Source organism: Mixophyes fleayi, chromosome 6 (genome assembly GCF_038048845.1).
Source record: "Mixophyes fleayi isolate aMixFle1 chromosome 6, aMixFle1.hap1, whole genome shotgun sequence".
Lineage (NCBI taxonomy): Eukaryota > Metazoa > Chordata > Amphibia > Anura > Limnodynastidae > Mixophyes > Mixophyes fleayi.
In genome coordinates, this window is record NC_134407.1 from 201,858,856 (window position 1) to 201,885,473 (window position 26,618).

The 26,618-nt window shown below is 41.0% G+C and overlaps 1 protein-coding gene and 19 non-coding genes across 21 annotated transcripts in view; all 20 read left to right on the top strand.

Annotated features, from left to right (window-relative positions):
• RAB11FIP4 (RAB11 family interacting protein 4) overlaps positions 1-5,742 on the top strand; it is a 73,469-nt gene extending 67,727 nt beyond the window's left edge. For both annotated transcript variants that reach the window (XM_075178067.1, XM_075178069.1), the window contains 6 exons: positions 6-146; positions 1,007-1,088; positions 1,832-1,969; positions 2,375-2,533; positions 3,427-3,570; positions 4,142-5,742. In XM_075178067.1, coding sequence (XP_075034168.1) covers positions 6-146; positions 1,007-1,088; positions 1,832-1,969; positions 2,375-2,533; positions 3,427-3,570; positions 4,142-4,258 — 781 coding nt within the window. In that variant the 3' untranslated portion in view covers positions 4,259-5,742. The remainder of the gene's footprint in view (positions 1-5; positions 147-1,006; positions 1,089-1,831; positions 1,970-2,374; positions 2,534-3,426; positions 3,571-4,141) is intronic.
• Positions 5,743-13,216: 7,474 nt separating this feature from the next.
• Positions 13,217-13,288, top strand: TRNAT-UGU (transfer RNA threonine (anticodon UGU)). Its single transcript has one exon. It is a non-coding gene; the product is annotated as a tRNA-Thr (tRNA).
• A 383-nt stretch (positions 13,289-13,671) lies between these two features.
• On the top strand, positions 13,672-13,743 carry TRNAT-CGU (transfer RNA threonine (anticodon CGU)). The gene has a single exon. It is a non-coding gene; the product is annotated as a tRNA-Thr (tRNA).
• Positions 13,744-14,215: 472 nt separating this feature from the next.
• TRNAT-CGU (transfer RNA threonine (anticodon CGU)) lies at positions 14,216-14,287 on the top strand. Its single transcript has one exon. It is a non-coding gene; the product is annotated as a tRNA-Thr (tRNA).
• Positions 14,288-15,072: 785 nt separating this feature from the next.
• Positions 15,073-15,144, top strand: TRNAT-CGU (transfer RNA threonine (anticodon CGU)). Its single transcript has one exon. It is a non-coding gene; the product is annotated as a tRNA-Thr (tRNA).
• A 472-nt stretch (positions 15,145-15,616) lies between these two features.
• On the top strand, positions 15,617-15,688 carry TRNAT-CGU (transfer RNA threonine (anticodon CGU)). Its single transcript has one exon. It is a non-coding gene; the product is annotated as a tRNA-Thr (tRNA).
• A 1,418-nt stretch (positions 15,689-17,106) lies between these two features.
• TRNAT-CGU (transfer RNA threonine (anticodon CGU)) lies at positions 17,107-17,178 on the top strand. The gene has a single exon. It is a non-coding gene; the product is annotated as a tRNA-Thr (tRNA).
• Positions 17,179-17,650: 472 nt separating this feature from the next.
• On the top strand, positions 17,651-17,722 carry TRNAT-CGU (transfer RNA threonine (anticodon CGU)). The gene has a single exon. It is a non-coding gene; the product is annotated as a tRNA-Thr (tRNA).
• A 740-nt stretch (positions 17,723-18,462) lies between these two features.
• Positions 18,463-18,534, top strand: TRNAT-CGU (transfer RNA threonine (anticodon CGU)). The gene has a single exon. It is a non-coding gene; the product is annotated as a tRNA-Thr (tRNA).
• Positions 18,535-19,006: 472 nt separating this feature from the next.
• TRNAT-CGU (transfer RNA threonine (anticodon CGU)) lies at positions 19,007-19,078 on the top strand. The gene has a single exon. It is a non-coding gene; the product is annotated as a tRNA-Thr (tRNA).
• A 472-nt stretch (positions 19,079-19,550) lies between these two features.
• Positions 19,551-19,622, top strand: TRNAT-CGU (transfer RNA threonine (anticodon CGU)). The gene has a single exon. It is a non-coding gene; the product is annotated as a tRNA-Thr (tRNA).
• Positions 19,623-20,638: 1,016 nt separating this feature from the next.
• TRNAT-CGU (transfer RNA threonine (anticodon CGU)) lies at positions 20,639-20,710 on the top strand. The gene has a single exon. It is a non-coding gene; the product is annotated as a tRNA-Thr (tRNA).
• Positions 20,711-21,182: 472 nt separating this feature from the next.
• Positions 21,183-21,254, top strand: TRNAM-CAU (transfer RNA methionine (anticodon CAU)). The gene has a single exon. It is a non-coding gene; the product is annotated as a tRNA-Met (tRNA).
• A 472-nt stretch (positions 21,255-21,726) lies between these two features.
• TRNAT-CGU (transfer RNA threonine (anticodon CGU)) lies at positions 21,727-21,798 on the top strand. The gene has a single exon. It is a non-coding gene; the product is annotated as a tRNA-Thr (tRNA).
• Positions 21,799-22,270: 472 nt separating this feature from the next.
• TRNAT-CGU (transfer RNA threonine (anticodon CGU)) lies at positions 22,271-22,342 on the top strand. The gene has a single exon. It is a non-coding gene; the product is annotated as a tRNA-Thr (tRNA).
• A 472-nt stretch (positions 22,343-22,814) lies between these two features.
• On the top strand, positions 22,815-22,886 carry TRNAT-UGU (transfer RNA threonine (anticodon UGU)). Its single transcript has one exon. It is a non-coding gene; the product is annotated as a tRNA-Thr (tRNA).
• Positions 22,887-23,358: 472 nt separating this feature from the next.
• Positions 23,359-23,430, top strand: TRNAT-CGU (transfer RNA threonine (anticodon CGU)). Its single transcript has one exon. It is a non-coding gene; the product is annotated as a tRNA-Thr (tRNA).
• Positions 23,431-23,902: 472 nt separating this feature from the next.
• TRNAT-UGU (transfer RNA threonine (anticodon UGU)) lies at positions 23,903-23,974 on the top strand. Its single transcript has one exon. It is a non-coding gene; the product is annotated as a tRNA-Thr (tRNA).
• Positions 23,975-24,446: 472 nt separating this feature from the next.
• Positions 24,447-24,518, top strand: TRNAT-UGU (transfer RNA threonine (anticodon UGU)). The gene has a single exon. It is a non-coding gene; the product is annotated as a tRNA-Thr (tRNA).
• Positions 24,519-25,534: 1,016 nt separating this feature from the next.
• Positions 25,535-25,606, top strand: TRNAT-CGU (transfer RNA threonine (anticodon CGU)). Its single transcript has one exon. It is a non-coding gene; the product is annotated as a tRNA-Thr (tRNA).
• The last annotated feature ends 1,012 nt before the right edge of the window (positions 25,607-26,618 follow it).

Consider the following 26,618-nt stretch of genomic DNA (forward strand, 5'->3'; position numbering starts at 1 on the left):
TGTAGAGTACATGAACTGGAGGAGCTGCTGAAGGATCAGGAGACCAGATCGGAGCAGATCCTGGATGAGGAACTAAAGCGTCACAGAGAAACATATAGCAGATTGGAAAAGGAGAAGGGTACAGAGATTGAGCTCCTGAACGCCAGGTAACTGTCACTAGATTTTCAGACCTGCTCCTGACTTATCTGGTAGTACATGACTTGTGTCACCTCATGAACGTCTCAGTACCCATTGGTTGAAATGTTGGCGTGTCCTGATCTTCTCCTGGTGGCAAATGCATTCTTTGTGTGTGTTGTATGGTATCCTATTCTGAGGACGTATCTTGGGTAATTAGTGTAAATTACTCTAGATATCCCATCAATCTCCGCATGGCCACTCAGGAAGAAATTAAATTGGCACGTGAATGTCACTTTAGTCCCAAAAGTTATTAATTTCCTTCCTCGGCAGTTAATGTCATTGTAACCTACATTTTCACAGTAATCTGGTTATTTTCACTGCCATTATACTAAGATAGCTCCTCTGTTATTGGATCTCATACATATAAGCCAAAGAGAGAACTCCAAACAATGGAGAGTATTTGTCACCCTAAAATAATGAAGTCAGTGATCATCATGGGGCTCTAGGGTGAGTCATCCTAAGATTTTATCCCTGAATACCTGGAGTCTTGTGGTCACATAATGGCAGCTGCCAGACAGGCTTACATTAAGAGAACATGCTAACAGGACGTCTGCGCCCACTGAGCAACCGCACTCTGAGACACCCAACGCTGACTATACACAAGAGCCAAATGGCTAGATCTGTCCGATATGGGCGCACAACGGACCAATTTTATAGAAAGATGAGGAAATTGCCTGGTTTAGAGCTGTCCTATTTTTATTACATACCCTTAAATATCAGTGTAAGTTCATCCACGAATTATCCTTGTTACCAACAGGAAGTTGATGAACATATCGGTTGTCTTACGGCTTTCATCTCCTCTGACACTGTCCTTCTGTTTGATTTTTAGGGTTCAGGAACTGGAAGAAGAGAACGATGAGTTATTAACCACAATAACCAGACTGAAATCGCACACAGAGAAAATAGATGAGGTGAGGAAACGTAATGTGCAGTCTGATATATTCCGTATACAACATGTACAGACAATATATTCTATTTAGCTATATTTGTGGGTTATTGTTTGTAACATTTATTCATATAACTCCAGCATACTTTGCAGCACCTGTAGTAATTTGTATATGATATATACATATAATATACTTATCATGTACATAATAACTTTGTTAAAATAATTTCTGTGCCAGGATGGGCATACTCGTGCCACCCTGTCAGTTTCCAGTAAGTTTGGAGTTTTACCATCAGCCAACAACCTGTTTCACGGGCAACTTCAGTAGGTGCCACTTAGCCACTGTGGGTCAACTGTGCACTAACTTGGTGCCCCTAGTTGGGGGAGGTTATTGCTGCCACCACCAGGCAGCACTTGTGCTTCTTGGTGTATAGCTGCTGCAGCACCTCTTGGCTGACCACTTACTTTGGATGAAGATTGTAGGGATGTGGACAGGGTGATGGTGGGCTCAATGCAAGGACAAGTGGGAAAGGATTAGCTTTACTCTGTCACAGGAACAAAGCAGGATAGCTCTTAGCAGTGATTTATATTACAATGGTTACTTCACACAGACCTACATCAGTACATGTGAACGAGCATTATACCTTATAGATCTATCAATACCTTTTTATATGCACAAGGGACTCTGCGTCATATGATTAAAACATCTCCCACATTCTGTGCGGGAGGGAGAACCAGCTACAAATTTAACTTTGGTTTGTGCCTCAGGAGAGACAGAGAATGTCCGATAAACTGGAAGACACCAATCTACGGCTTAAAGATGAGATGGATCTGTACAAGAAAATGATGGACAAACTGCGTCAAAACCGACAAAACTTCCAGAGAGAACGGGAAGCTACACAAGAGGTGAGTTTTACCAGATCATGTGTTTTTGACGTAAAGCTCTCCTATCTTTCTTTTTTTTTTTTTGTTTTTGACTGTTTAAATTAGGATTATTCCTATATCCATTATTTTTTAGTAATGCTATGGAAGATTTGGGAAATCATAGTTTGGCCACTGGGTGGCACTGTTGCATTTTATAATAATTCCCAAGAAGTAACTCGTACAATGAAATACAGATTATTTCAGAAAGTAGTTTATGATGCAGATGCAGTCCTATTTACTTCAAACCTTCAGGGGTTAATAATCAGTTTAACAGAAGTATTTTGGTGTGTGTCCCACACAGTGCAATATTAGGGCTAAATAGGCCCCAACACTAGGTATTCCTCATCGGTATCTGATGCTGAGCACATGGAAACTCTTCTCTTCCAGCTCATCGAGGACCTGCGCAAGGAGCTGGAACACTTGCAGATTTATCGGTTAGATTGTGAGAGGTCAGGCCGAGGAAGAAGCTCCTCATCCGGACTTCAAGAGTTCAACACTAAAACCCGAGAGTCTGAGCTGGAGCAGGAGATCAAACGCCTGAAAATGGTAATGATTAGTTTCCTGCTATAGAAAACACGGCCATTTAAATTTTATGTACTTTAGAGAGAAAACGCTGAAGTGCACTGGCAGGTGATTGATACATGATGGTACTCCCATAGTTAATGCATTCAAACATTCCAAACCCAGTGAACAATTGCATTCAGCTGTAGGGTATCTCTGGCCTATAACCATTCTGTAGGGTCAGCCCGCTTACATTGGCTGGTTCCTGATCTTGGTTTTTTTTTTTTTTTTAAACAGTGGTAAACTTACTGTTGGGTTAACGTTTGTGTGGTACAACATTTAGACTGTAAGCTCCACTGAGACAGGGACTGTTGTGGATGATTATATGTTCTCTGTAAAGGACTGCATAATATACAATAAAGATAGTGTTTGGTGTTCACAGCTGATGCATGATATTGCAAGTGATAGGGCATGGTACTGGGTACAGTGCTCCTATATGGTTGCCTTGGTGGTCTTGGATTAGGGCAGTATATTACACTTGCTGAACAAAAGCAGAGATTAACCTCAAAATGATGGTGCTCTGTGTGGGTCAGGTCTTATCATAACAGGTATTGAATTATTCCTGCCTCTGTTCAGTAAGAGTAATACACTGATGGAGTCTCACGGGCCCACCTATGTAAATGGTTACCAGACAGGTCTCTAGTATATGGACAGAGGAGTGGATCCTCAACATTGCAGAATGCAAATGATCCCTTTTCCCAGAAGCCTCTCTGGAGTTGGAGCACAATACAAGGGCAAAGCAATCACTGCAAATGGCTGTATTATGTCACCAGTGCCATGTGCATCATAAAGTAACAAGTAAACATAAAGTGATCAGCAAATGCAGTATGGTTATGTGTTTTTAAGATGGTTTTTCTTGCGTTCTGTTCCTTATCCAGGTTAACCAGAATCTACGGGACCAGAATGACGATCTTAGTGGTCAGATTCTCAGCCTCAGCTTGTACGAAGCAAAGAGCATCTTCTCCACCCAAACAAAGGCTCAGTCTCTGGCTGCAGAGATAGACTCAGCCTCGAAGGATGAGGTAAAGCCATTAGTGTCCTTGATATAGACTTTCATTTAGATAGGCAGTATAGTAGCGGCCTTGGTGGACATTCACAAGGCTAGCAGCAAAGACTTATTATGGCTATAGAAGGGTAAGTAAAGAGAGTTGGGAGACCAATTCTGCTTTTTTAGAACTCAAGCAGGGGAACTGTATATAGAGGAGTCTGAAAAATTAGTTCTCTGGTCTAGGGGTCAAGAGGTATACATAGAAGAGCTTGAGAAGCTGACTCTTAGTGATGGGACTTGAGAGGTGTACATGGAAAATACTATAATACAAGTTATCTGCATGAGGACTCAAGAAATACATATAAAAGATTAATATACCTGTCATCCATCCCGGGACTAGAAAGGTATATTGTAGAGTAGAATGAGATACTGAGTCTCTAAGATAGGCCTTGAGAGGTACAATATATTCTACTCATGGAAGGTTAGAGTGGTCAACAGGCTATGACTCTATAAATGGGATTCTATGCTGAGACGTTTAGGCCTCTACTACGTCCTTATCTGAAACCAATGCAGATAATACTGATTTGTATTCTATTTCCTTTCAGCTTATGGAAGCCTTAAAAGAACAAGAGGAGATTAACTTGCGTTTACGACAGTACATGGACAAAATCATTTTAGCCATCCTGGACCACAATCCTTCCATACTGGAGATCAAACAATGACGTGGATACGGAACTGAAACTATTGCAGCTACTTCTCGCACTCTGGATCCCTTGAATTTACTGTGATTGTTTAGAAATATAGTTTTATATATTTGATCGCCTTGTAGGTGTAATGTGTTCCTATGGACCACCCTATATGTTCATGTTCACGTTTCTCTTGAAGACACTTTAAGACTTAAAGCTGCTACAGCAGACCTGGATTAAACTGGAAGACCTGAAGTTCATACAAGTAAACTGGAAAACATGGAAGTCATGAATCATGGCATGACGGAAGACATGGATGTACCGGATCATGACATGACTCTACCTCTTGCTGGACAACATTAAAATTAGGATGGAAATTTTGAGCTTCTTGGATGTCCCACAGATTTGCCTTTCCTGGACTAATGTCTGTTTACTTATTTAACTGGTTTATTGATGCACCTGTTCAGAAGCGGTAAAAGGTGATGGAAGAGATCCTAGTACAGTCGGTAGTTTTCACACGTATAGGAACAGCGTTGCGATGTATCTTGTGAACAGATAGATGCAGTTTGTGACACCATTAACACCTCCTGGTTTTCGAAACGCTATCTCGGTATCTAGTAAGGAACTATGAAAGGACAACTTAACTTAAAATAAAATCTCCTCTACCCAGGTGGAGAAGATCAGTTCTGGTTCATTTTTGGAGCAGAACTGCGTAGTATTAAAAAAGCAAAATAATATTATTTGCATATGATGCTGCTTAGCTGCAAAATAGCACTAAGGTGGGCCAGGGGATCTATATACTTAAGTACATAGTAGTCATCTGGTTTTTAAGTCTGTTAAAGATCAGTGCAGGTTACTTCTCAGCCTGATCTGGCAGCTAACCTAGAATAATCGATTACGCTTAAATGCACAGCAAATGTTAATACAGTGAGATGCCTGATAGTGTACAGGAGAATAAAGAGGTGGGTGGAGGGCCTCTAGCAAGATATCTTTGTCCAATAGCACGGGTGTAATGGCTCAGCCAATGTGATTACACTGTGCCTCCTAAACTTAGGGATCTAAATAAGAAAAGAGGTAGAGGTTTGTTCTGCATGGGTGCTTTCATGAAAACCTTCTCTGACAAATTAAGAAAAAAAAAAAAAAAACAGGAGGTGATCTATTTTCTTAAACAATCTCACAACTTGAACACCACACACGCACACATCCCTCTAGATGCACTACTAGCCCACTACCACAAGAGGGGGATCAAGGACACGCACAACACCCAACGATACCTGCAATAAACAGGGTTATATCACGGTGAGTAAACGGATTATTCCAATATAGTGTATATAGAAACGGGCAGTATGTTTAAGTACTGAATTTAAAGAGGAATTTACTCGTGTCTCACACACATTATTGTTATTGAGTCCATTGGCACTGTGCCTTCAGACTGTACTTTGTTAGATATATTACACTCCGTATGGTGCCATCTTTCACACGCTGTAAATTTGTAAATAAACAGAGATTTGTACACCTTGTGCCACATGTATAATTTCGGAGAAGCTCTGTTGTGTTCTTTTTACTCATTCTGTTTGATGTTGCATATGAGACGTCTAAGTTGTATCACGGTTGGGTGTCCTGAATGTTCAGTCCAGCCCACTTCATATACTTTTATATGATACAAGGTATATATTTCTATAGCATCTGCCAGCTTTGGTAGAAATCCATTCTCTGGAGATTTGGGAAGTGATCATGGATTTATAAGAGCTGCCACCTGCACATATTTTTATTTTATTTTATTTTTTTTAATTCATATTCCCCAGATCAGAAAGGTATTGTTAATATTTCATGCAGCCTAAATGTGTCTGTCTATAGCAGTGTTGGCTGACCTGTGACACTCAAGTCCTTTGCTTATTGCTTGAAGGGTATGCTTGGACTTGTAGTTCCACAACACCTGGAGTGTCACAGGTTAGCCAACACTGGTCTATAGCCTCTCATCCCTTCCCCATTCACTACAATAGGACTGGGCAGGGAACCAAGTTGTATTTACTTAAATAATTTTAAACCATGATAGAGTTTTGTTGCACTCTGCAAATCAGTTAACCCTTAGTGCTACAGAAAGAAGAATACATTTAAGGGTACGTCCAGATTGAAGATCCACTCGATTATCCATTCGATAAATAAAATGCAACAAATTAAAATTTTCACTCATCTGCCCCCCCCCCCACACACACACACACAACCCCTACAACAAATGTGGGGCTCCCACGTGGGACATTTCAAAACGACTCTCTGCGATTATTTCGCACACAGGTGTTTGTTTGTTTTTATATTTGCACCTTCTCTTTAGCCTGCTATTGATATATTTGGCAGAGGGCCCGATAAAGTAATGGTAGGGGTGAGTACTCCCAAAGGTCGGTCCTCCACAGTTCTGTCGGTTGATGGATAAAAATTAACTTGTGACTTGATGTATCCTTTAAAAAACAAACAAAAAAAAAAACCCACACCATTTCGGTATTCTCATGCTGCATCCAGGAGTCTGGAAAATGAGGACACCGTTGTACCTGACGTGCTTTAGAATCCCATTCAAGGGCGTGGAAGGAACTTCTCGGAACATATCTGAGCATGAAAGTGCTTCATGTAGGCTACATCCCTGTGACCTTTCTGTCTATTAAGCAGCAGAAAATTGAACAAAAGTGTTTGTCGTCTGTGGCCGTCATTCCCAGGTCCTGTCTCAACTATGGTTGTTTTAAAACTTTAACCTATCGCTCTTGTCATCTCAGGATGGTGATAGCTGGGGAAGGGGGAGTCGGTACAAAATAAAGTGTATTTTAATAACGCATTTTTCTCAAGATAAATGTATGAAAATAATATATATATATATATATATTAAATATTTTTTTTTTTTTTACTAGTGTTGTTTAACATGCTATTTTCATTAGGGGTTTAGAAGACATGTTGGCTGAATGTAAACTGCATAATTATCTAATTACCTATAAACACTTCTCTCTGATGACAGCTGCAAAATGACCCCCTTGGTTTTAATGACTGTGTTGTTACCCTATTCATGTGAATGAGACAAGTGTGTGTGAAATGCGTGTGTTGAGGAGGATGTTACCAGAGGATGATTTGTCTTGAATTGCTCCCCTCTACGCTCTCACAGATTTAGCGCACATTTGTATTGCTCTCATTTGCTAAATAGATCTACAAACGCGTTTCACACTTATGTCATGCTTGCAATTTTCCTCCATTATTGTGCAGGATTTGAAAAGTTCACGTCTGTCAAACTCCAGTTTTACCCATTAGAACAATCGCGTCTAATTTACTGAACTGTTTGTGCTAATGACAACATTATACACCATGACATCACATGGTGGGCAGGGCCGCCGAGAGGGGGGGGGAGCGGGTACTAATTACCCGGGCCCGGCATGTCAGGGGGCCCGGCCCGGGCCCTTGCGCTGCTGATTTTTTTTAATGTTTTAATTTTTTTTTAAAACGTTTTTTTTTCCTTTCCTTTTTTTTTTTTTTTTTTTTTTGGCGGGGGGGGGGCTCGGTCGTTGGTGGGGGGAGCAGGCTAGTTTAAAAAAAAAAAAAAACATACTCACCTGATCGCGGAGCCGGCATCCCTCCTCTCTGCTGCTCTGTGCTCTATTCAGACTGTCTGAATGCTGGGTGTGATGTCATCATGTCATGCCCAGCATTCAGTCAGTCTGGAACAATGGAGCACAGAGCAGCAGAGAAGACCAAGAGAGGAGAAAAGGTAAGTGAAGGGAGGAAAACGAGGGGGGCACAGAGGGGTTAAAAAACGGGGGGGGGGCAGCATGACAGAGGGGTTAAAAAATGAGGGGGAGCACAAAGGGGTTAAAAAACGGGGGGGGCAGCATGACAGAGGGGTTAAAAAATGAGGGGGCACAAAGGGGTTAAAAAACGGGGGGGCAGCATGACAGAGGGGTTAAAAAATAAGGGGGGGCACAGAGGGGTTAAAAAACGGGGAAGCAGCATGTCAGAGGGGTTAAAAAATTAGGGGGAGCACAGAGGGGTTAAAAAACGGGAAAGCAGCATGTCAAAGGGGTTAAAAACGGGGAAGCAGCATGTCAGAGGGGTTAAAAAATGAGGGGGAGCACAGAGGGGTTAAAAAATGGGAAAGCAGCATGTCAGAGGGGTTAAAAAATGAGTGGGGGCACAGAGGGGTTAAAAAATGGGAAAGCAGCATGTCAGAGGGGTTAAAAATTGAGGGGGGAGCACAGAGGGGTTAAAAAACGGGAAAGCAGCATGTCAGAGGGGTTAAAAAATGAGAGGGGCACAGATGGGTTAAAAAATGGGAAAGCAGCATGTCAGAGGGGTTAAAAATTGAGGGGGGAGCACAGAGGGGTTAAAAAATGGGAAAGCAGCATGTCAGAGGGGTTAAAAATTGAGGGGGGAGCACAGAGGGGTTAAAAAATGGGAAAGCAGCATGACAGAGGGGGTGAAAAAATGAGAGGGGCACAGATGGGTTAAAAACGGGGCAGTATGGCACAGTGGGGTTAATAAACAGGGGTCAGCATGGCACAGTGGGGTTAAAAAATGGTGGGCAGCATGACACAGTGGGGTTACAAAGGGGGGGGGGAGGCATGGCACAGTGGGATTGAAAAAGGGGGGGAGCAGCATAGTATAGTCTGATGAAGGGGAGCCAGATGAAGGGGGCAAAAACAGCATGGAGGGCACAGTGTGATCATAAGGCATGGCGATGATGAAGGGGCACATTATTGTAATATTGGAGCTGGAGGAAGGCCTAATTATTAATCGTGGGTGCTATTGATTTAACGCTGGGGCTGGCTGTAATTTTCTAAATGTAGCCATTTTTTTTTCAAAATAGGTCCTTCAACATTTCTGGATCCGGACAAGCCACAACTAAAGAAAGCAGCAGCCACAGGTGGAGAAAGTGGAGAAGAACAGGTAGGAGAGAGCAGCACAGTGTGTGAAATGTTGTGATTCTAGTAGGGACAATACCAATTTTTGGTGAATGTTGTGTCCAATGTAAGGTGTAGGCCAAGACTGAACTGTTTGTGTACACACTGCATTGTTTGTATACTACCCTGTGGTGGTAGATGTCCTGAAAGTCAGGAGTGCTTAAACATATGTGACGCTCCGGCGAATTGAGAGCCTAGTGGTTTTTATGTTAGCCACGCCCCAATGGCACGTTTGCCACGCCCCCAAATGCATGACCGCACCTCCCAAAATTTTTGCACTGCCGTTTGGCTAGCCACGCCCCTGAATATATGACCATATACCTAATCTTTTTTGCGCCGCCGTAAGGCGGCGCAAAAAAATTTTGGGGCTTACTTCACTATGAGGGGGGCCCCATGAATTTGTTGTACCCGGGCCCTGAATTCTTCTTGGCAGCCCTGATGGTGGGATGCCTTGTGCATGTGGTATGTTTATGAAACGCTTTTCTCTTGTTTGGTTTGCTGGAATCCTGTATGATCTGTGTTAATAAATTACTTTATCCATGAGCTGAGCTTGTATCATTTTGTATTGCATGAGAGGGTCTACATATAGTGATATTCTTAGGGAATGCAATTATCCTTATCAGGAATGGGCAGTTGGAAGCTATTAAATATTATTAAAGTGGCATCTTTAACAACAACAGCAAAGACAGTTGACTGTTTCAAAGGTTGATTGGCCATTCATGGCAGATCCAGAGGTGGGTGATCAGGGTGACTGTCACTAACGCCTCCACACTAATCCAATTATTGCTTTGCAATCTAGAGCAGATTATGTGATTTGAGCATGGGCGGGGGGGCTTTTGTGTAATGGGAACTCCACCTAAGTGTGTGTCTGTGTCTATAGAATATACATATATAAAATGTACACGATACATATAAAAAAATAAACTAGCATATCGGAAACTTCTTGAAATTGTGCCACACAGCTTTAAATCAGGCCTGTCCAGTGGCGGATCCAGGGGGGGGGGGGGGGCGATCGCCCCTGCCGACAGCTGCACACTGTGCAGGTCCGTTCGGTAGTGACAGTGTGCTGCCCGGCTGCTCTGATTGTGTTTTAAACACAATCAGAGCAGCGGGACAGCACACTGCGGCCACGCAAACATTTTCAGAGGTAAGGTCATGCATTTGGGGGTGCGGAAAATGCACCATTGGGGCGTGGCTAACACATCAAAATCACTAGACTCTCAATTCACCCGAGCGTCACATATGTCCAAGCACTCCTGACTTTCAGGACATCTAGCACCAAAATGTAGTATAGAAAAAATGCAGTGTGTACACAAAGAGTTCAGTCTTGGCCTCCACCTTACATTGGGCACAACACTCACCAAAAATTGACATTGTCCCTACTAGAATCACAACATTTCACATACTGTCCTGCTCTCTCCTACCTGTTCTTCTCACTTTCACCACCTGTTGCTGCATGTTTCTCTAGTTGCGGCTTGTCTGGATCCTGGAATGCTGGGGGCCCTATTTGGGAAAAAAAAGAGCTACATTTAGATAATTCCAAACAACCCTGGCGTTAAATCAATACCATCCACGATTAATAATTAGGCCTTCCTCCAGCTCCAATATTACAATAATGTGCCCCTTCATCATCGCCATGCCTTATGATCACACTGCGCCCTCCATGCTGCTTTTGCCCCCTTCATCTGGCTCCCCTTCATCACACTATACTATGCTGCTCCCCCCCCCTTTTTCAATCCCACTGTGCCATGCCTCCCCCCTTTTTAACCCCACTGTGCCATGCTGTCCACCATTTTTTAACCCCACTGTGCCATGCTGACCCCTGTTTATTAACCCCACTGTGCCATGCTGCCCCGTTTTTTAACCCCTCTGTGCGCCCCCTCATTTTTTAACCCCTCTGACATGCTGCTTTCCGTTTTTTAACTCCTCTGTGCCCCCCCTCATTTTTTAACCCCTCTGTCATGTCCCCCCCCGTTTTTTAACCCATTTGTGCTCCCCCTCATTTTTTAACCCCTTTGTCATGCTGCTTCCCCATTTTTAACCCCTCTGACATGCTGCTTTTCCGTTTTTTAACCCCTCTGTGCTCCCCTCATTTTTAACCCCTTTGTTATGCTGCTTCCCTGTTTTTTAACCCCTCTATGCCCCCCTCATTTTCTAACCCCTCTGACATGCTGCTTTTCCGTTTTTTAACCCCTCTGTGCTCCCCCTCATTTTTTAACCCCTTTGTCATGCTGCTACCCCGTTTTTAACCCCTCTGACATGCTGCTTCCCCGTTTTTTAACCCCTCTGCAGCAGAGAGGAGGGATGCCGGCTCCGCGATCAGGTGAGTATGTTTTTTCTTTTTTTAAACTAGCCTGCTCCCCCCGCCGCAAAAAAAAAAAAGAAAAGGAAAAAAAAAAACGTTTTGAAAACGTTTTTTTAAAAAAAATCAGCAGCGCAAAGGCCCGGGCCGGGCCCCCTGACATACCGGGCCCGGGTAATTAGTACCCGCTCCCCCCCCTCTCGGCGGCCCTGCACATACTGTGCAGCCGCCGGCAGCCGTAGAAATAAAAAAGGGGGCGGGGCCTAAATCGCCCCCCTAAAATCGCCCAGAGTATATCAATAGTCTAGATCCGCCCCTGGGCCTGTCCAACCTGCGGCCCCCCAGATGTTGTGAAACTACAAGTCCCAGCATGCCCTTCCAGCTATCAACTGGTTGTCTACTGGTAAAGCATGCTGGGGCTTGTAGTTTCACAACATCTGGGGGCCCGCAGGTTGGACAGGCCTGCTTTAAATTATCTAACACTATGCTAACACCTTAACACATTCTATTAACTTGACATATTCTCCTATTATAACTTATTAAAATATGAATTCATCACTTTACTGCCATCATTACCACATGAATGCCCCACAATAACTGTTCACCCACATCTCACAACAGGGACTGACTGGCAAATTTTAGCCGGGGGAGGGGGGGGGGGGCAAGACTCGTCTCAGCAGCCTATTAGGAACATTTTAAAAGCAAAAGAATGCGGGTGGCCCATTGACACAGCCCAAGGTAGCCCACTATGGGACCGAACCAGGGGCAGATGCCCCCCAAACCAGCCTGCTCCTGCCTCCCATCTGTCTCTATTTAGGCAGGACAGTTCTGATTTGAGGGCCGTCACAATCGAAACATTGTCCCTCAGGTCACAAATTTAGGAAGTATGTCATGTTAACTGAACATGTCATGTGCGCATACTTCATGGGGTGTAACAACACACCCATTGTGACATGACCATGCCCCCTTCATTTCTGTCTTCATCTGAACAGATGCAAATTTACCGCTCTACAATGCGATGATCGTCTGCTAGTCGATCCCCTAAAGTCACAAGACTAAGTGATCATGTAGGAGGAGATGATCCGCATCTCTGTTTAGTCTAATTTATACATGTGATCATTTATAGTATTATACACTACATTATTATTGTAGTGGACCAGCAGAGGGGGTTGCGGGCAACTTACAGCCCTCTTAATGCCCACTTATAAAGTGAGCAGCATTTTAAACTCCACACTCTTGTTATAGTGGAAACCTGCCCTGACTCTCTAGAGCTGGGGCTGGTTAAGGATTTGGGGAGAAAGCATGATGCCTGTTTTTTCACTTGTACTTTGATTTATATACCTATAGAAAACTTGTCTATAAACTGTATCATCTGTCAGACACCATCACTATAGTCAGTACATTACTTAACGTACCATGCACAAACAGGTCCATACCTACCACTGCCTATACAATCAAAAGTCTAGTCAGATGACCAGATATCACCAGCAAATTGGATACTTAGTGGCCAAGTGGTAAGACGTCGGTCTCGTAAACAAGGGTGCGATCCACGTCTGTGCCTGAGGTTTTATACTCAAACAGAATTTATACTGTTTGTTGATTTATATACCTATAGAAAAGATGTCTATAAACTGTATCATCTGTCATACACCATCACTATAGTCAGAACATTCCTTAAAGTACCATGTACAAACAGATCTTTAACTATCACTGCCTATACAATAGTCTAGTCAGACGACAAGACAATACCAGCAAAATTGAGGCGCAGTGACCAAGTGGTAAGGTGTCGGTCTTGTAAACCGAAGATCATGGGTTCGATCCCCATCTGTGCTTGAGGTTTTATACTCTAATAGGATTTATAGTGTACGTTCACAAACAAGTCTATACCTAACACTGCCTATACGATCAAAAGTCTAGTCAGAAGACCAGATATGACCAGCAAAATGGATGCTTAGTGGCCAAGTGGTAAGGCGTCGGTCTCGTTAACATGGATTCGATCCCCGTCTGTGCCAGAGTTTTTTTACACAAACAGCATTTATACTGTTTGTTGATTTATATACCTATAGAAAACATGTCTATAAACTGTATCATCTGTCATACACCATCACAATAGTCAGAACATTCCTTAAAGTACCATGTACAAACAGATCTTTAACTATCACTGCCTATACAATCAATAGTCTAGTCAGACGACAAGACAATACCAGCAAAATTGAGGCGCAGTGGCCAAGTGGTAAGGTGTCGGTCTCGTAAACCGAAGATCATGGGTTCGATCCCCATCTGTGCCTGAGGTTTTATACTCCAATAGGATTTATAGTGTACGTTCATTTATATACCTATAGAAAACATGTCTAGTTACTTTATCATCTGTCATACATTATCTCTATAGTCAGTACATTACTTAACGTACCATACAGAAACAGGTCCATACCTACCACTGCCTATACAATCAAAAGTCTAGTCAGACAACCAGATATCACCAGCAAATTGGAGACTTAGTGGCCATGTGGTAAGGCATCGGTCTCGTAAACAAGTGTTCAATCCCCGTCTGTGCCTGAGGTTTTATACTCAAACAGCATTTATACTGTTTGTTGATTTATATACCTATAGAAAACAGGTCTATAAACTGTATCATCTGTCATACACCATCTCTATAGTCAGAACATTCCTTAAAGTACCATGTACAAACAGATCTTTAACTATCACTGCCTATACAATCAATAGTCTAGTCAGACGACAAGACAACACCAGCAAAATTGAGGTGCAGTGGCCAAGTGGTAAGGCATCGGTCTCGTAAACCGAAGATCATGGGTTCAATCCCCATCTGTGCCTGAAGTTTTATACTCTAATAGGATTTATAGTGTACGTTCACAAACAAGTCTATACCTAACACTGCCTATACGATCAAAAGTCTAGTCAGAAGACCAGATATGACCAGCAAAATGGATGCTTAGTGGCCAAGTGGTAAGGCGTCGGTCTCGTTAACATGGATTCGATCCCCGTCTGTGCCTCAGGTGTTATACTCAAACAGCATTTATACTGTTTGTTCATTTATATACCTAAAGAAAACATGTCTATAAACTGTATCATCTGTCATACACCATCTCTATAGTCAGAACATTCCTTAACGTACCATGCACATGGGTTCGATACCCCATCCAATAGGATTTATAGTGTACATTCATTTATATACATATAGAAAACATGTCTAGTTACTGTATCATCTGTCATACACTATCTCTATAGTCAATACATTACTTAACGTACCATACACAAACAGGTCTATACCAACCACTGCCTATACAATCAAAAGTCTAGTCAGGCGACCAGATATGACCAGCAAAATGGCTACTTAGTGGCCAAGTGGTAAGACATCGGTCTAGTAAACATGGCTTCGATCCCCGTCTGATCCTCAGGTGTTATACTGAAACAGCATTTATACTGTTTGTTCATTTATAAACCTAAAGAAAACATGTCTATAAACTGTATTATCTGTCATACACCATCTCTATAGTCAGAACATTCCTTAACGTACCATGCAGAAACAGAACTATAACTACCACTGCTTATACAATCAATAGTCTAGTTAGACGGCAAGACAAATGCAGCAAAATTGAGGCACAGTGGCCAAGTGGTAAGGCGTCAGTCTCGTAAACTGAAGATCATGGGTTCAATCCCCATCTGTGCCTGAAGTTTTGTACTCTAATAGGATTTATAGTGTACATTCATTTATATACCTATAGAAAACATGTCTAGTTGCTGTATCATCTGTCATACACCATCTCTATAGTCAGTACATTACTTAACGTACCATACACAAACAAGTCTATACCTAACACTGCCTATACGATCAAAAGTCTAGTCAGAAGACCAGATATGACCAGCAAAATGGATGCTTAGTGGCCAAGTGGTAAGGCGTCAGTCTCGTTAACATGGATTCGATCCCCGTCTGTGCCTGAGTTTTTTTACACAAACAGCATTTATACTGTTTGTTAATTTATATACCTATAGAAAACAGGTCTATAAACTGTATCATCTGTCATACACCATCTCTATAGTAAGAACATTCCTTAAAGTACCATGTACAAACAGATCTTTAACTATCACTGCCTATACAATCAATAGTCTAGTCAGACGACAAGACAATACCAGCAAAATTGAGGCGCAGTGGCCAAGTGGTAAGGTGTCGGTCTCGTAAACTGAAGATCATGGGTTCAATCCCCATCTGTGCCTGAGGTTTTATACTCCAATAGGATTTATAGTGTACATTCATTTATATACCTATAGAAAACATGTCTAGTTACTTTATCATCTGTCATACACTATCTCTATAGTCAGTACATTACTTAACGTACCATACACAAACAGGTCCATACCTACCACTGCCTATACAATCAAAAGTCTAGTCAGACGACCAGATATCACCAGCAAATTGGAGACTTAGTGGCCAAGTGGTAAGGCGTCGGGCTCGTAAACAAGGGTTCGATCCCCGTCTGTGCCTGAGCTTTTATACTCAAACAGCATTTATACTGTTTGTTGATTTATATACCTATAGAAAACAGGACTATAAACTGTATCATCTGTCATACACCATCTCTATAGTCAGAACATTCCTTAACGTACCATGCACAAACAGATCTTTAACTATCACTGCCTATACAATCAATAGTCTAGTCAGACGACAAGACAAAACCAGCAAAATTGAGGCGCAGTGGCCAAGTGGTAAGGCGTCAGTCTCGTAAACCGAAGATCATGTGTTCAATAACCATTTGTGCCTGAAGTTTTATACTCTAATAGGATTTATAGTGTACGTTCATTTATATACATATAGAAAACATGTCTAGTTACTGTATCATCTGTCATACACTATCTCTATAGTCAATACATTACTTAACGTACCATACGCAAACAGGTCTATACCAACCACTGCCTATACAATCAAAAGTCTAGTCAGACGACCAGATATGACCAGCAAAATGGCTACTTAGTGGCCAAGTGGTAAGACATCGGTCTAGTAAACATGGCTTCGATCCCCGTCTGTGCCTCAGGTGTTATACTCAAATAGCATTTATACTGTTTGTTCATTTATATACCTAAAGAAAACATGTCTATAAACTGTATCATCTGTCATACACCATCTCTATAGTCAGAACATTCCTTAACGTACCATGCACATGGGTTCGATACCCCATCCAATAGGATTTATAGTGTACATTCATTTATATACATATAGAAAACATGTCTAGTTACTGTATCATCTGTCATACACTATCTCTATAGTCAATACATTACTTAACGTACCATACACAAACAGGTCTATACCAACCACTGCCTATACAATCAAAAGTCTAGTCAGACGACCAGATATGACCAGCAAAATGGATACTTAGTGTCCAAGTGGTAAGACATCGGTCTAGTAAACATGGCTTCGATCTCCGTCTGTGCCTCAGGTGTTATACTCAAACAGCATTTATACTGTTTGTTCGTTTATATACCTAAAGAAAACATGTCTATAAACTGTATCATCTGTCATACACCATCTCTATAGTCAGAACATTCTTTAAAGTACCATGTACAAACAGATCTTTAACTATCACTGCCTATACAATCAATAGTCTAGTCAGACGACAAGACAATACCAGCAAAATTGAGGCGCAGTGGCCAAGTGGTAAGGTGTCGGTCTCGTAAACCAAAGATCATGGGTTCAATCCCCATCTGTGCCTGAGGTTTTATACTCCAATAGGATTTATAGTGTACGTTCATTTATATACCTATAGAAAACATGTCTAGTTACTTTATCATCTGTCATACACTATCTCTATAGTCAGTACATTACTTAACGTACCATACACAAACAGATCCATACCTACCACTGCCTATACAATCAAAAGTCTAGTCAGACGACCAGATATCACCAGCAAATTGGAGACTTAGTGGCCAAGTGGTAAGGCGTCGGTCTCGTAAACAAGGGTTCGATCACCGTCTGTTCCTGAGGTTTTATACTCAAATAGCATTTATACTGTTTGTTGATTTATATACCTATAGAAAACAGGACTATAAACTGTATCATCTGTCATACACCATCTCTATAGTCAGAACATTCCTTAACGTACCATACACAAACAGATCTTTAACTATCACTGCCTATACAATCAATAGTCTAGTCAGACGACAATACAATACCAGCAAAATTGAGGCGCAGTGGCCAAGTGGTAAGGCGTCGGTCTCGTAAACCGAAGATCATGGGTTCAATCCCCATCTGTGCCTGAAGTTTTATACTCTAATAGGATTTATAGTGTACGTTCATTTATATACCTATAGAAAACATGTCTAGTTGCTGTATCATCTGTCATACATTATCTCTATAGTCAGTACATTACTTAACGTACCATACACAAACAAGTCTATACCTAACACTGCCTACACGATCAAAAGTCTAGTCAGAAGACCAGATATGACCAGCAAAATGGATGCTTAGTGGCCAAGTGGTAAGGCGTCAGTCTCGTAACCAAGGGTTCGATCCCCATCTGTGCCTGAGGTTTTATACTCTAATAGGATTTATAGTGTACGTTCATTTATATACCTATAGAAAACATGTCTAGTTACTTTATCATCTGTCATACATTATCTCTATAGTCAGTACATTACTTAACGTACCATACACAAACAGGTCCATACCTACCACTGCCTATACAATCAAAAGTCTAGTCAGACGACCAGATATCACCAGCAAATTGGAGACTTAGTGGCCATGTGGTAAGGCGTCGGTCTCGTAAACAAGTGTTCGATCCCCGTCTGTGCCTGAGGTTTTATACTCAAACAGCATTTATACTGTTTGCTTATTTATATACCTATAGGAAATAGGTCTATAAACTGTATCATCTGTCATACACCATCTCTATAGTCAGAACATTCTTTAAAGTACCATGTACAAACAGATCTTTAACTATCACTGCCTATACAATCAATAGTCTAGTCAGACGACAAGACAATACCAGCAAAATTGAGGCGCAGTGGCCAAGTGGTAAGGTGTTGGTCTCGTAAACCGAAGATCATGGGTTCGATCCCCATCTGTGCCTGAGGTTTTATACTCCAATAGGATTTATAGTGTACGTTCATTTATATACCTATAGAAAACATGTCTAGTTGCTGTATCATCTGTCATACACCATCTCTATAGTCAGTACATTACTTAACGTACCATACACAAACAGGTCCATACCTACCACTGCCTATACAATCAAAAGTCTAGTCAGACGACCAGATATCACCAGCAAATTGGAGACTTAGTGGCCAAGTGGTAAGGCGTCGGTCTCGTAAACAAGGGTTCGATCCCCGTCTGTGCCTGAGGTTTTATACTCAAACAGCATTTATACTGTTTGTTAATTTATATACCTATAGGAAATAGGTCTATAAACTGTATCATCTGTCATACACCATCTCTATAGTCAGAACATTCTTTAAAGTACCATGTACAAACAGATCTTTAACTATCACTGCCTATACAATCAATAGTCTAGTCAGACGACAAGACAAAACCAGCAAAATTGAGGCGCAGTGGCCAAGTGGTAAGGTGTCGGTCTCGTAAACCGAAGATCATGGGTTCAATCCCCATCTGTGCCTGAGGTTTTATACTCCAATAGGATTTATAGTGTACGTTCATTTATATACCTATAGAAAACATGTCTAGTTGCTGTATCATCTGTCATACACCATCTCTATAGTCAGTACATTACTTAACGTACCATACACAAACAGGTCCATACCTACCACTGCCTATACAATCAAAAGTCTAGTCAGACGACCAGATATCACCAGCAAATTGGAGACTTAGTGGCCAAGTGGTAAGGCGTCGGTCTCGTAAACAAGGGTTCGATCCCCGTCTGTGCCTGAGGTTTTATACTCAAACAGCATTTATACTGTTTGTTGATTTATATATCTATAGAAAACAGGTCTATAAACTGTATCATCTGTCATACACCATCTCTATAGTAAGAACATTCCTTAACGTACTATGCACAAACAGATCTTTAACTATCACTGCCTATACAATCAATAGTCTAGTCAGACGACAAGACAAAACCAGCAAAATTGAGGCGCAGTGGCCAAGTGGTAGGGCGTCAGTTTCGTAAGCCGAAGATCATGGGTTCAATCCCCACCTGTGCCTGAAGTTTTATACTCTAATAGGATTTATAGTGTACGTTCATTTATATACCTATAGAAAACATGTCTAGTTGCTGTATTATCTGTCATACACCATCTCTATAGTCAGTACATTACTTAACGTACCATACACAAACAAGTCTATACCTAACACTGCCTATACGATCAAAAGTCTAGTCAGAAGACCAGATATGACCAGCAAAATGGATGCTTAGTGGCCAAGTGGTAAGGCGTCGGTCTCGTTAACATGGATTCGATCCCCGTCTGTGCCTGAGTTTTTTTACACAAACAGGATTTATACTGTTTGTTGATTTATATACCTAAAGAAAATATGTCTATAAACTGTATCATCTGTCATACACCATCTCTATAGTCAGAACATTCCTTAACGTACCATGCACAAACAGATCTTTAACTACCACTGCCAATACAATCAATAGTCTAGTCAGACGACAAGACAAAACCAGCAAAATTGAGGCGCAGTGGCCAATTGGTAAGGTGTCGGTCTCATAAACCAAAGATCATGGGTTCAATCAACATCTGTGCCTGAGATTTTATACTCTAATAGGATTTATAGTGTACGTTCATTTATATACCTATAGAAAACATGTCTAGTTGCTGTATCATCTGTCATACACCATCTCTATAGTCAGTACATTACTTAACGTACCATACACAAACAGGTCCATACCTACCACTGCCTATACAATCAAAAGTCTAGTCAGACGACCAGATATCACCAGCAAATTGGAGACTTAGTGGCCAAGTGGTAAGGCGTCGGTCTCGTAAACAAGGGTTCGATCCCCGTCTGTGCCTGAGGTTTTATACTCAAACAGCATTTATACTGTTTGTTGATTTATATATCTATAGAAAACAGGTCTATAAACTGTATCATCTGTCATACACCATCTCTATAGTCAGAACATTCCTTAACGTACCATGCACAAACAGATCTTTAACTATCACTGCCTATACAATCAATAGTCTAGTCAGACGACAAAACAATACCAGCAAAATTGAGGCGCAGTGGCCAAGTGGTAAGGTGTCGGTCTCGTAAACCGAAGATCATGGGTTCGATCCCCATCTGTGCCTGAGGTTTTATACTCCAATAGGATTTATAGTGTACGTTCATTTATATACCTATAGAAAACATGTCTAGTTGCTGTATCATCTGTCATACACCATCTCTATAGTCAGTACATTACTTAACGTACCATACACAAACAGGTCCATACCTACCACTGCCTATACAATCAAAAGTCTAGTCAGACGACCAGATATCACCAGCAAATTGGATACTTAGTGGCCAAGTGGTAAGGCGTCGGTCTCGTAAACAAGGGTTCGATCCCCGTCTGTGCCTGAGGTTTTATACTCAAACAGCATTTATACTGTTTGTTGATTTATATATCTATAGAAAACAGGTCTATAAACTGTATCATCTGTCATACACCATCTCTATAGTAAGAACATTCCTTAACGTACCATGCACAAACAGATCTTTAACTATCACTGCCTATACAATCAATAGTCTAGTCAGACGACAAGACAAAACCAGCAAAATCGAGGCGCAGTGGCCAAGTGGTAAGGCGTCGGTTTCATAAACCGAAGATCATGGGTTCAATCCCCATCTGTGCCTGAAGTTTTATACTCTAATAGGATTTATAGTGTACGTTCATTTATATACCTATAGAAAACATGTCTAGTTGCTGTATTATCTGTCATACACCATCTCTATAGTCAGTACATTACTTAACGTACCATACACAAACAAGTCTATACCTAACACTGCCTATACGATCAAAAGTCTAGTCAGAAGACCAGATATGACCAGCAAAATGGATACTTAGTGGCCAAGTGGTAAGGCGTCGGTCTCGTAAACAAGGGTTCGATCCCCGTCTGTGCCTGAGGTTTTATACTCAAACAGCATTTATACTGTTTGTTGATTTATATATCTATAGAAAACAGGTCTATAACCTGTATCATCTGTCATACACCATCTCTATAGTAAGAACATTCCTTAACGTACCATGCACAAACAGATCTTTAACTATCACTGCCTATACAATCAATAGTCTAGTCAGACGACAAGACAAAACCAGCAAAATTGAGGCGCAGTGGCCAAGTGGTAAGGCGTCGGTCTCGTAAACCGAAGATCATGGGTTCAATCCCCATCTGTGCCTGAGATTTTATACTCTAATAGGATTTATAGTGTACGTTCATTTATATACCTATAGAAAACATGTCTAGTTGCTGTATCATCTGTCATACACCATCTCTATAGTCAGTACATTACTTAACGTACCATACACAAACAGGTCCATACCTACCACTGCCTATACAATCAAAAGTCTAGTCAGACGACCAGATATCACCAGCAAATTGGAGACTTAGTGGCCAAGTGGTAAGGCGTCGGTCTCGTAAACAAGGGTTCGATCCCCGTCTGTGCCTGAGGTTTTATACTCAAACAGCATTTATACTGTTTGTTGATTTATATATCTATAGAAAACAGGTCTATAAACTGTATCATCTGTCATACACCATCTCTATAGTCAGAACATTCCTTAACGTACCATGCACAAACAGATCTTTAACTATCACTGCCTATACAATCAATAGTCTAGTCAGACGACAAGACAATACCAGCAAAATTGAGGCGCAGTGGCCAAGTGGTAAGGTGTCGGTCTCGTAAACCGAAGATCATGGGTTCGATCCCCATCTGTGCCTGAGGTTTTATACTCCAATAGGATTTATAGTGTACGTTCATTTATATACCTATAGAAAACATGTCTAGTTGCTGTATCATCTGTCATACACCATCTCTATAGTCAGTACATTACTTAACGTACCATACACAAACAGGTCCATACCTACCACTGCCTATACAATCAAAAGTCTAGTCAGACGACCAGATATCACCAGCAAATTGGAGACTTAGTGGCCAAGTGGTAAGGCGTCTGTCTCGTAAACAAGGGTTCGATCCCCGTCTGTGCCTGAGGTTTTATACTCAAACAGCATTTATACTGTTTGTTGATTTATATATCTATAGAAAACAGGTCTATAAACTGTATCATCTGTCATACACCATCTCTATAGTAAGAACATTCCTTAACGTACCATGCACAAACAGATCTTTAACTATCACTGCCTATACAATCAATAGTCTAGTCAGACGACAAGACAAAACCAGCAAAATCGAGGCGCAGTGGCCAAGTGGTAAGGCGTCGGTTTTGTAAACCGAAGATCATGGGTTCAATCCCCATCTGTGCCTGAAGTTTTATACTCTAATAGGATTTATAGTGTACGTTCATTTATATACCTATAGAAAACATGTCTAGTTGCTGTATTATCTGTCATACACCATCTCTATAGTCAGTAGATTACTTAACGTACCATACACAAACAAGTCTATACCTAACACTGCCTATACGATCAAAAGTCTAGTCAGAAGACCAGATATGACCAGCAAAATGGATGCTTAGTGGCCAAGTGGTAAGGCGTCGGTCTCGTAAACAAGGGTTCGATCCCCGTCTGTGCCTGAGGTTTTATACTCAAACAGCATTTATACTGTTTGTTGATTTATATATCTATAGAAAACAGGTCTATAAACTGTATCATCTGTCATACACCATCTCTATAGTAAGAACATTCCTTAACGTACCATGCACAAACAGATCTTTAACTATCACTGCCTATACAATCAATAGTCTAGTCAGACGACAAGACAAAACCAGCAAAATTGAGGCGCAGTGGCCAAGTGGTAAGGCGTCGGTTTCGTAAACCGAAGATCATGGGTTCAATCCCCATCTGTGCCTGAAGTTTTATACTCTAATAGGATTTATAGTGTACGTTCATTTATATACCTATAGAAAACATGTCTAGTTGCTGTATTATCTGTCATACACCATCTCTATAGTCAGTACATTACTTAACGTACCATACACAAACAAGTCTATACCTAACACTGCCTATATGATCAAAAGTCTAGTCAGAAGACCAGATATGACCAGCAAAATGGATGCTTAGTGGCCAAGTGGTAAGGCGTCGGTCTCGTTAACATGGATTCGATCCCCGTCTGTGCCTGAGTTTTTTTACACAAACAGGATTTATACTGTTTGTTGATTTATATACCTAAAGAAAATATGTCTATAAACTGTATCATCTGTCATACACCATCTCTATAGTCAGAACATTCCTTAACGTACCATGCACAAACAGATCTTTAACTATCACTGCCTATACAATCAATAGTCTAGTCAGACGACAAGACAATACCAGCAAAATTGAGGCGCAGTGGCCAAGTGGTAAGGTGTCGGTCTTGTAAACCGAAGATCATGGGTTCGATCCCCATCTGTGCCTGAGGTTTTATACTCCAATAGGATTTATAGTGTACATTCATTTATATACATATAGAAAACATGTCTAGTTACTGTATCATCTGTCATACACTATCTCTATAGTCAATACATTACTTAACGTACCATACACAAACAGGTCTATACCAACCACTGCCTATACAATCAAAAGTCTAGTCAAACGACCAGATATGACCAGCAAAATGGATACTTAGTGTCCAAGTGATAAGACATCGGTCTAGTAAATATGGCTTCGATCCCCGTCTGTGCCTCAGGTGTTATACTCAAACAGCATTTATACTGTTTGTTGATTTATATATCTATAGAAAACAGGTCTATAAACTGTATCATCTGTCATACACCATCTCTATAGTCAGAACATTCCTTAACGTACCATGCACAAACAGATCTTTAACTATCACTGCCTATACAATCAATAGTCTAGTCAGACGACAAGACAAGACCAGCAAAATTGAGGCGCAGTGGCCAAGTGGTAAGGCATCGGTCTTGTAAACCGAAGATCATGGGTTCAATCCCCATCTGTGCCTGAAGTTTTATACTCTAATAGGATTTATAGTGTACGTTCATTTATATACCTATAGAAAACATGTCTAGTTACTGTATCATCTGTCATACACCATCTCTATAGTCAGTACATTACTTAACGTACCATACACAAACAGGTCCATACCTACCACTGCCTATACAATCAAAAGTCTAGTCAGACGACCAGATATCACCAGCAAATTGGAGACTTAGTGGCCAAGTGGTAAGGCGTCGGGCTCGTAAACAAGGGTTCGATCCCCGTCTATGCCTGAGCTTTTATACTCAAACAGCATTTATACTGTTTGTTGATTTATATACCTATAGAAAACAGGACTATAAACTGTATCATCTGTCATACACCATCTCTATAGTCAGAACATTCCTTAACGTACCATGCACAAACAGATCTTTAACTATCACTGCCTATACAATCAATAGTCTAGTCAGACGACAAGACAAAACCAGCAAAATTGAGGCGCAGTGGACAAGTGGTAAGGCGTCGGTTTCGTAAACCGAAGATCATGGGTTCAATCTCCATCTGTGCATGAAGTTTTATACTCTAATAGGATTTATAGTGTACGTTCATTTATATACCTATAGAAAACATGTCTAGTTGCTGTATTATCTGTCATACACCATCTCTATAGTCAGTACATTACTTAACGTACCATACACAAACAAGTCTATACCTAACACTGCCTATACGATCAAAAGTCTAGTCAGAAGACCAGATATGACCAGCAAAATGGATACTTAGTGGCCAAGTGGTAAGGCGTCGGTCTCGTAAACAAGGGTTCGATCCCCGTCTGTGCCTGAGGTTTTATACTCAAACAGCATTTATACTGTTTGTTGATTTATATATCTATAGAAAACAGGTCTATAAACTGTATCATCTGTCATACACCATCTCTATAGTAAGAACATTCCTTAACGTACCATGCACAAACAGATCTTTAACTATCACTGCCTATACAATCAATAGTCTAGTCAGACGACAAGACAAAACCAGCAAAATTGAGGCGCAGTGGCCAAGTGGTAAGGCGTCGGTTTCGTAAACCAAAGATCATGGGTTCAATCCCCATCTGTGCCTGAAGTTTTATACTCTAATAGGATTTATAGTGTACGTTCATTTATATACCTATAGAAAACATGTCTAGTTGCTGTTTTATCTGTCATACACCATCTCTATAGTCAGTACATTACTTAACGTACCATACACAAACAAGTCTATACCTAACACTGCCTATACAATCAAAAGTCTAGTCAAACGACCAGATATCACCAGCAAATTGGAGACTTAGTGGCCAAGTGGTAAGGCGTCGGGCTCGTAAACAAGGGTTCGATCCCCGTCTATGCCTGAGCTTTTATACTCAAACAGCATTTATACTGTTTGTTGATTTATATACCTATAGAAAACAGGACTATAAACTGTATCATCTGTCATACACCATCTCTATAGTCAGAACATTCCTTAACGTACCATGCACAAACAGATCTTTAACTATCACTGCTTATACAATCAATAGTCTAGTCAGACGACAAGACAAAACCAGCAAAATTGAGGCGCAGTGGACAAGTGGTAAGGCGTCGGTTTCGTAAACCGAAGATCATGGGTTCAATCTCCATCTGTGCATGAAGTTTTATACTCTAATAGGATTTATAGTGTACGTTCATTTATATACCTATAGAAAACATGTCTAGTTGCTGTATTATCTGTCATACACCATCTCTATAGTCAGTACATTACTTAACGTACCATACACAAACAAGTCTATACCTACCACTGCCTATACGATCAAAAGTCTAGTCAGAAGACCAGATATGACCAGCAAAATGGATGCTTAGTGGCCAAGTGGTAAGGCGTCGGTCTCGTTAACATGGATTCGATCCCCGTCTGTGCCTGAGTTTTTTTACACAAACAGGATTTATACTGTTTGTTGATTTATATACCTAAAGAAAATATGTCTATAAACTGTATCATCTGTCATACACCATCTCTATAGTCAGAACATTCCTTAACGTACCATGCACAAACAGATCTTTAACTACCACTGCCAATACAATCAATAGTCTAGTCAGACGACAAGACAAAACCAGCAAAA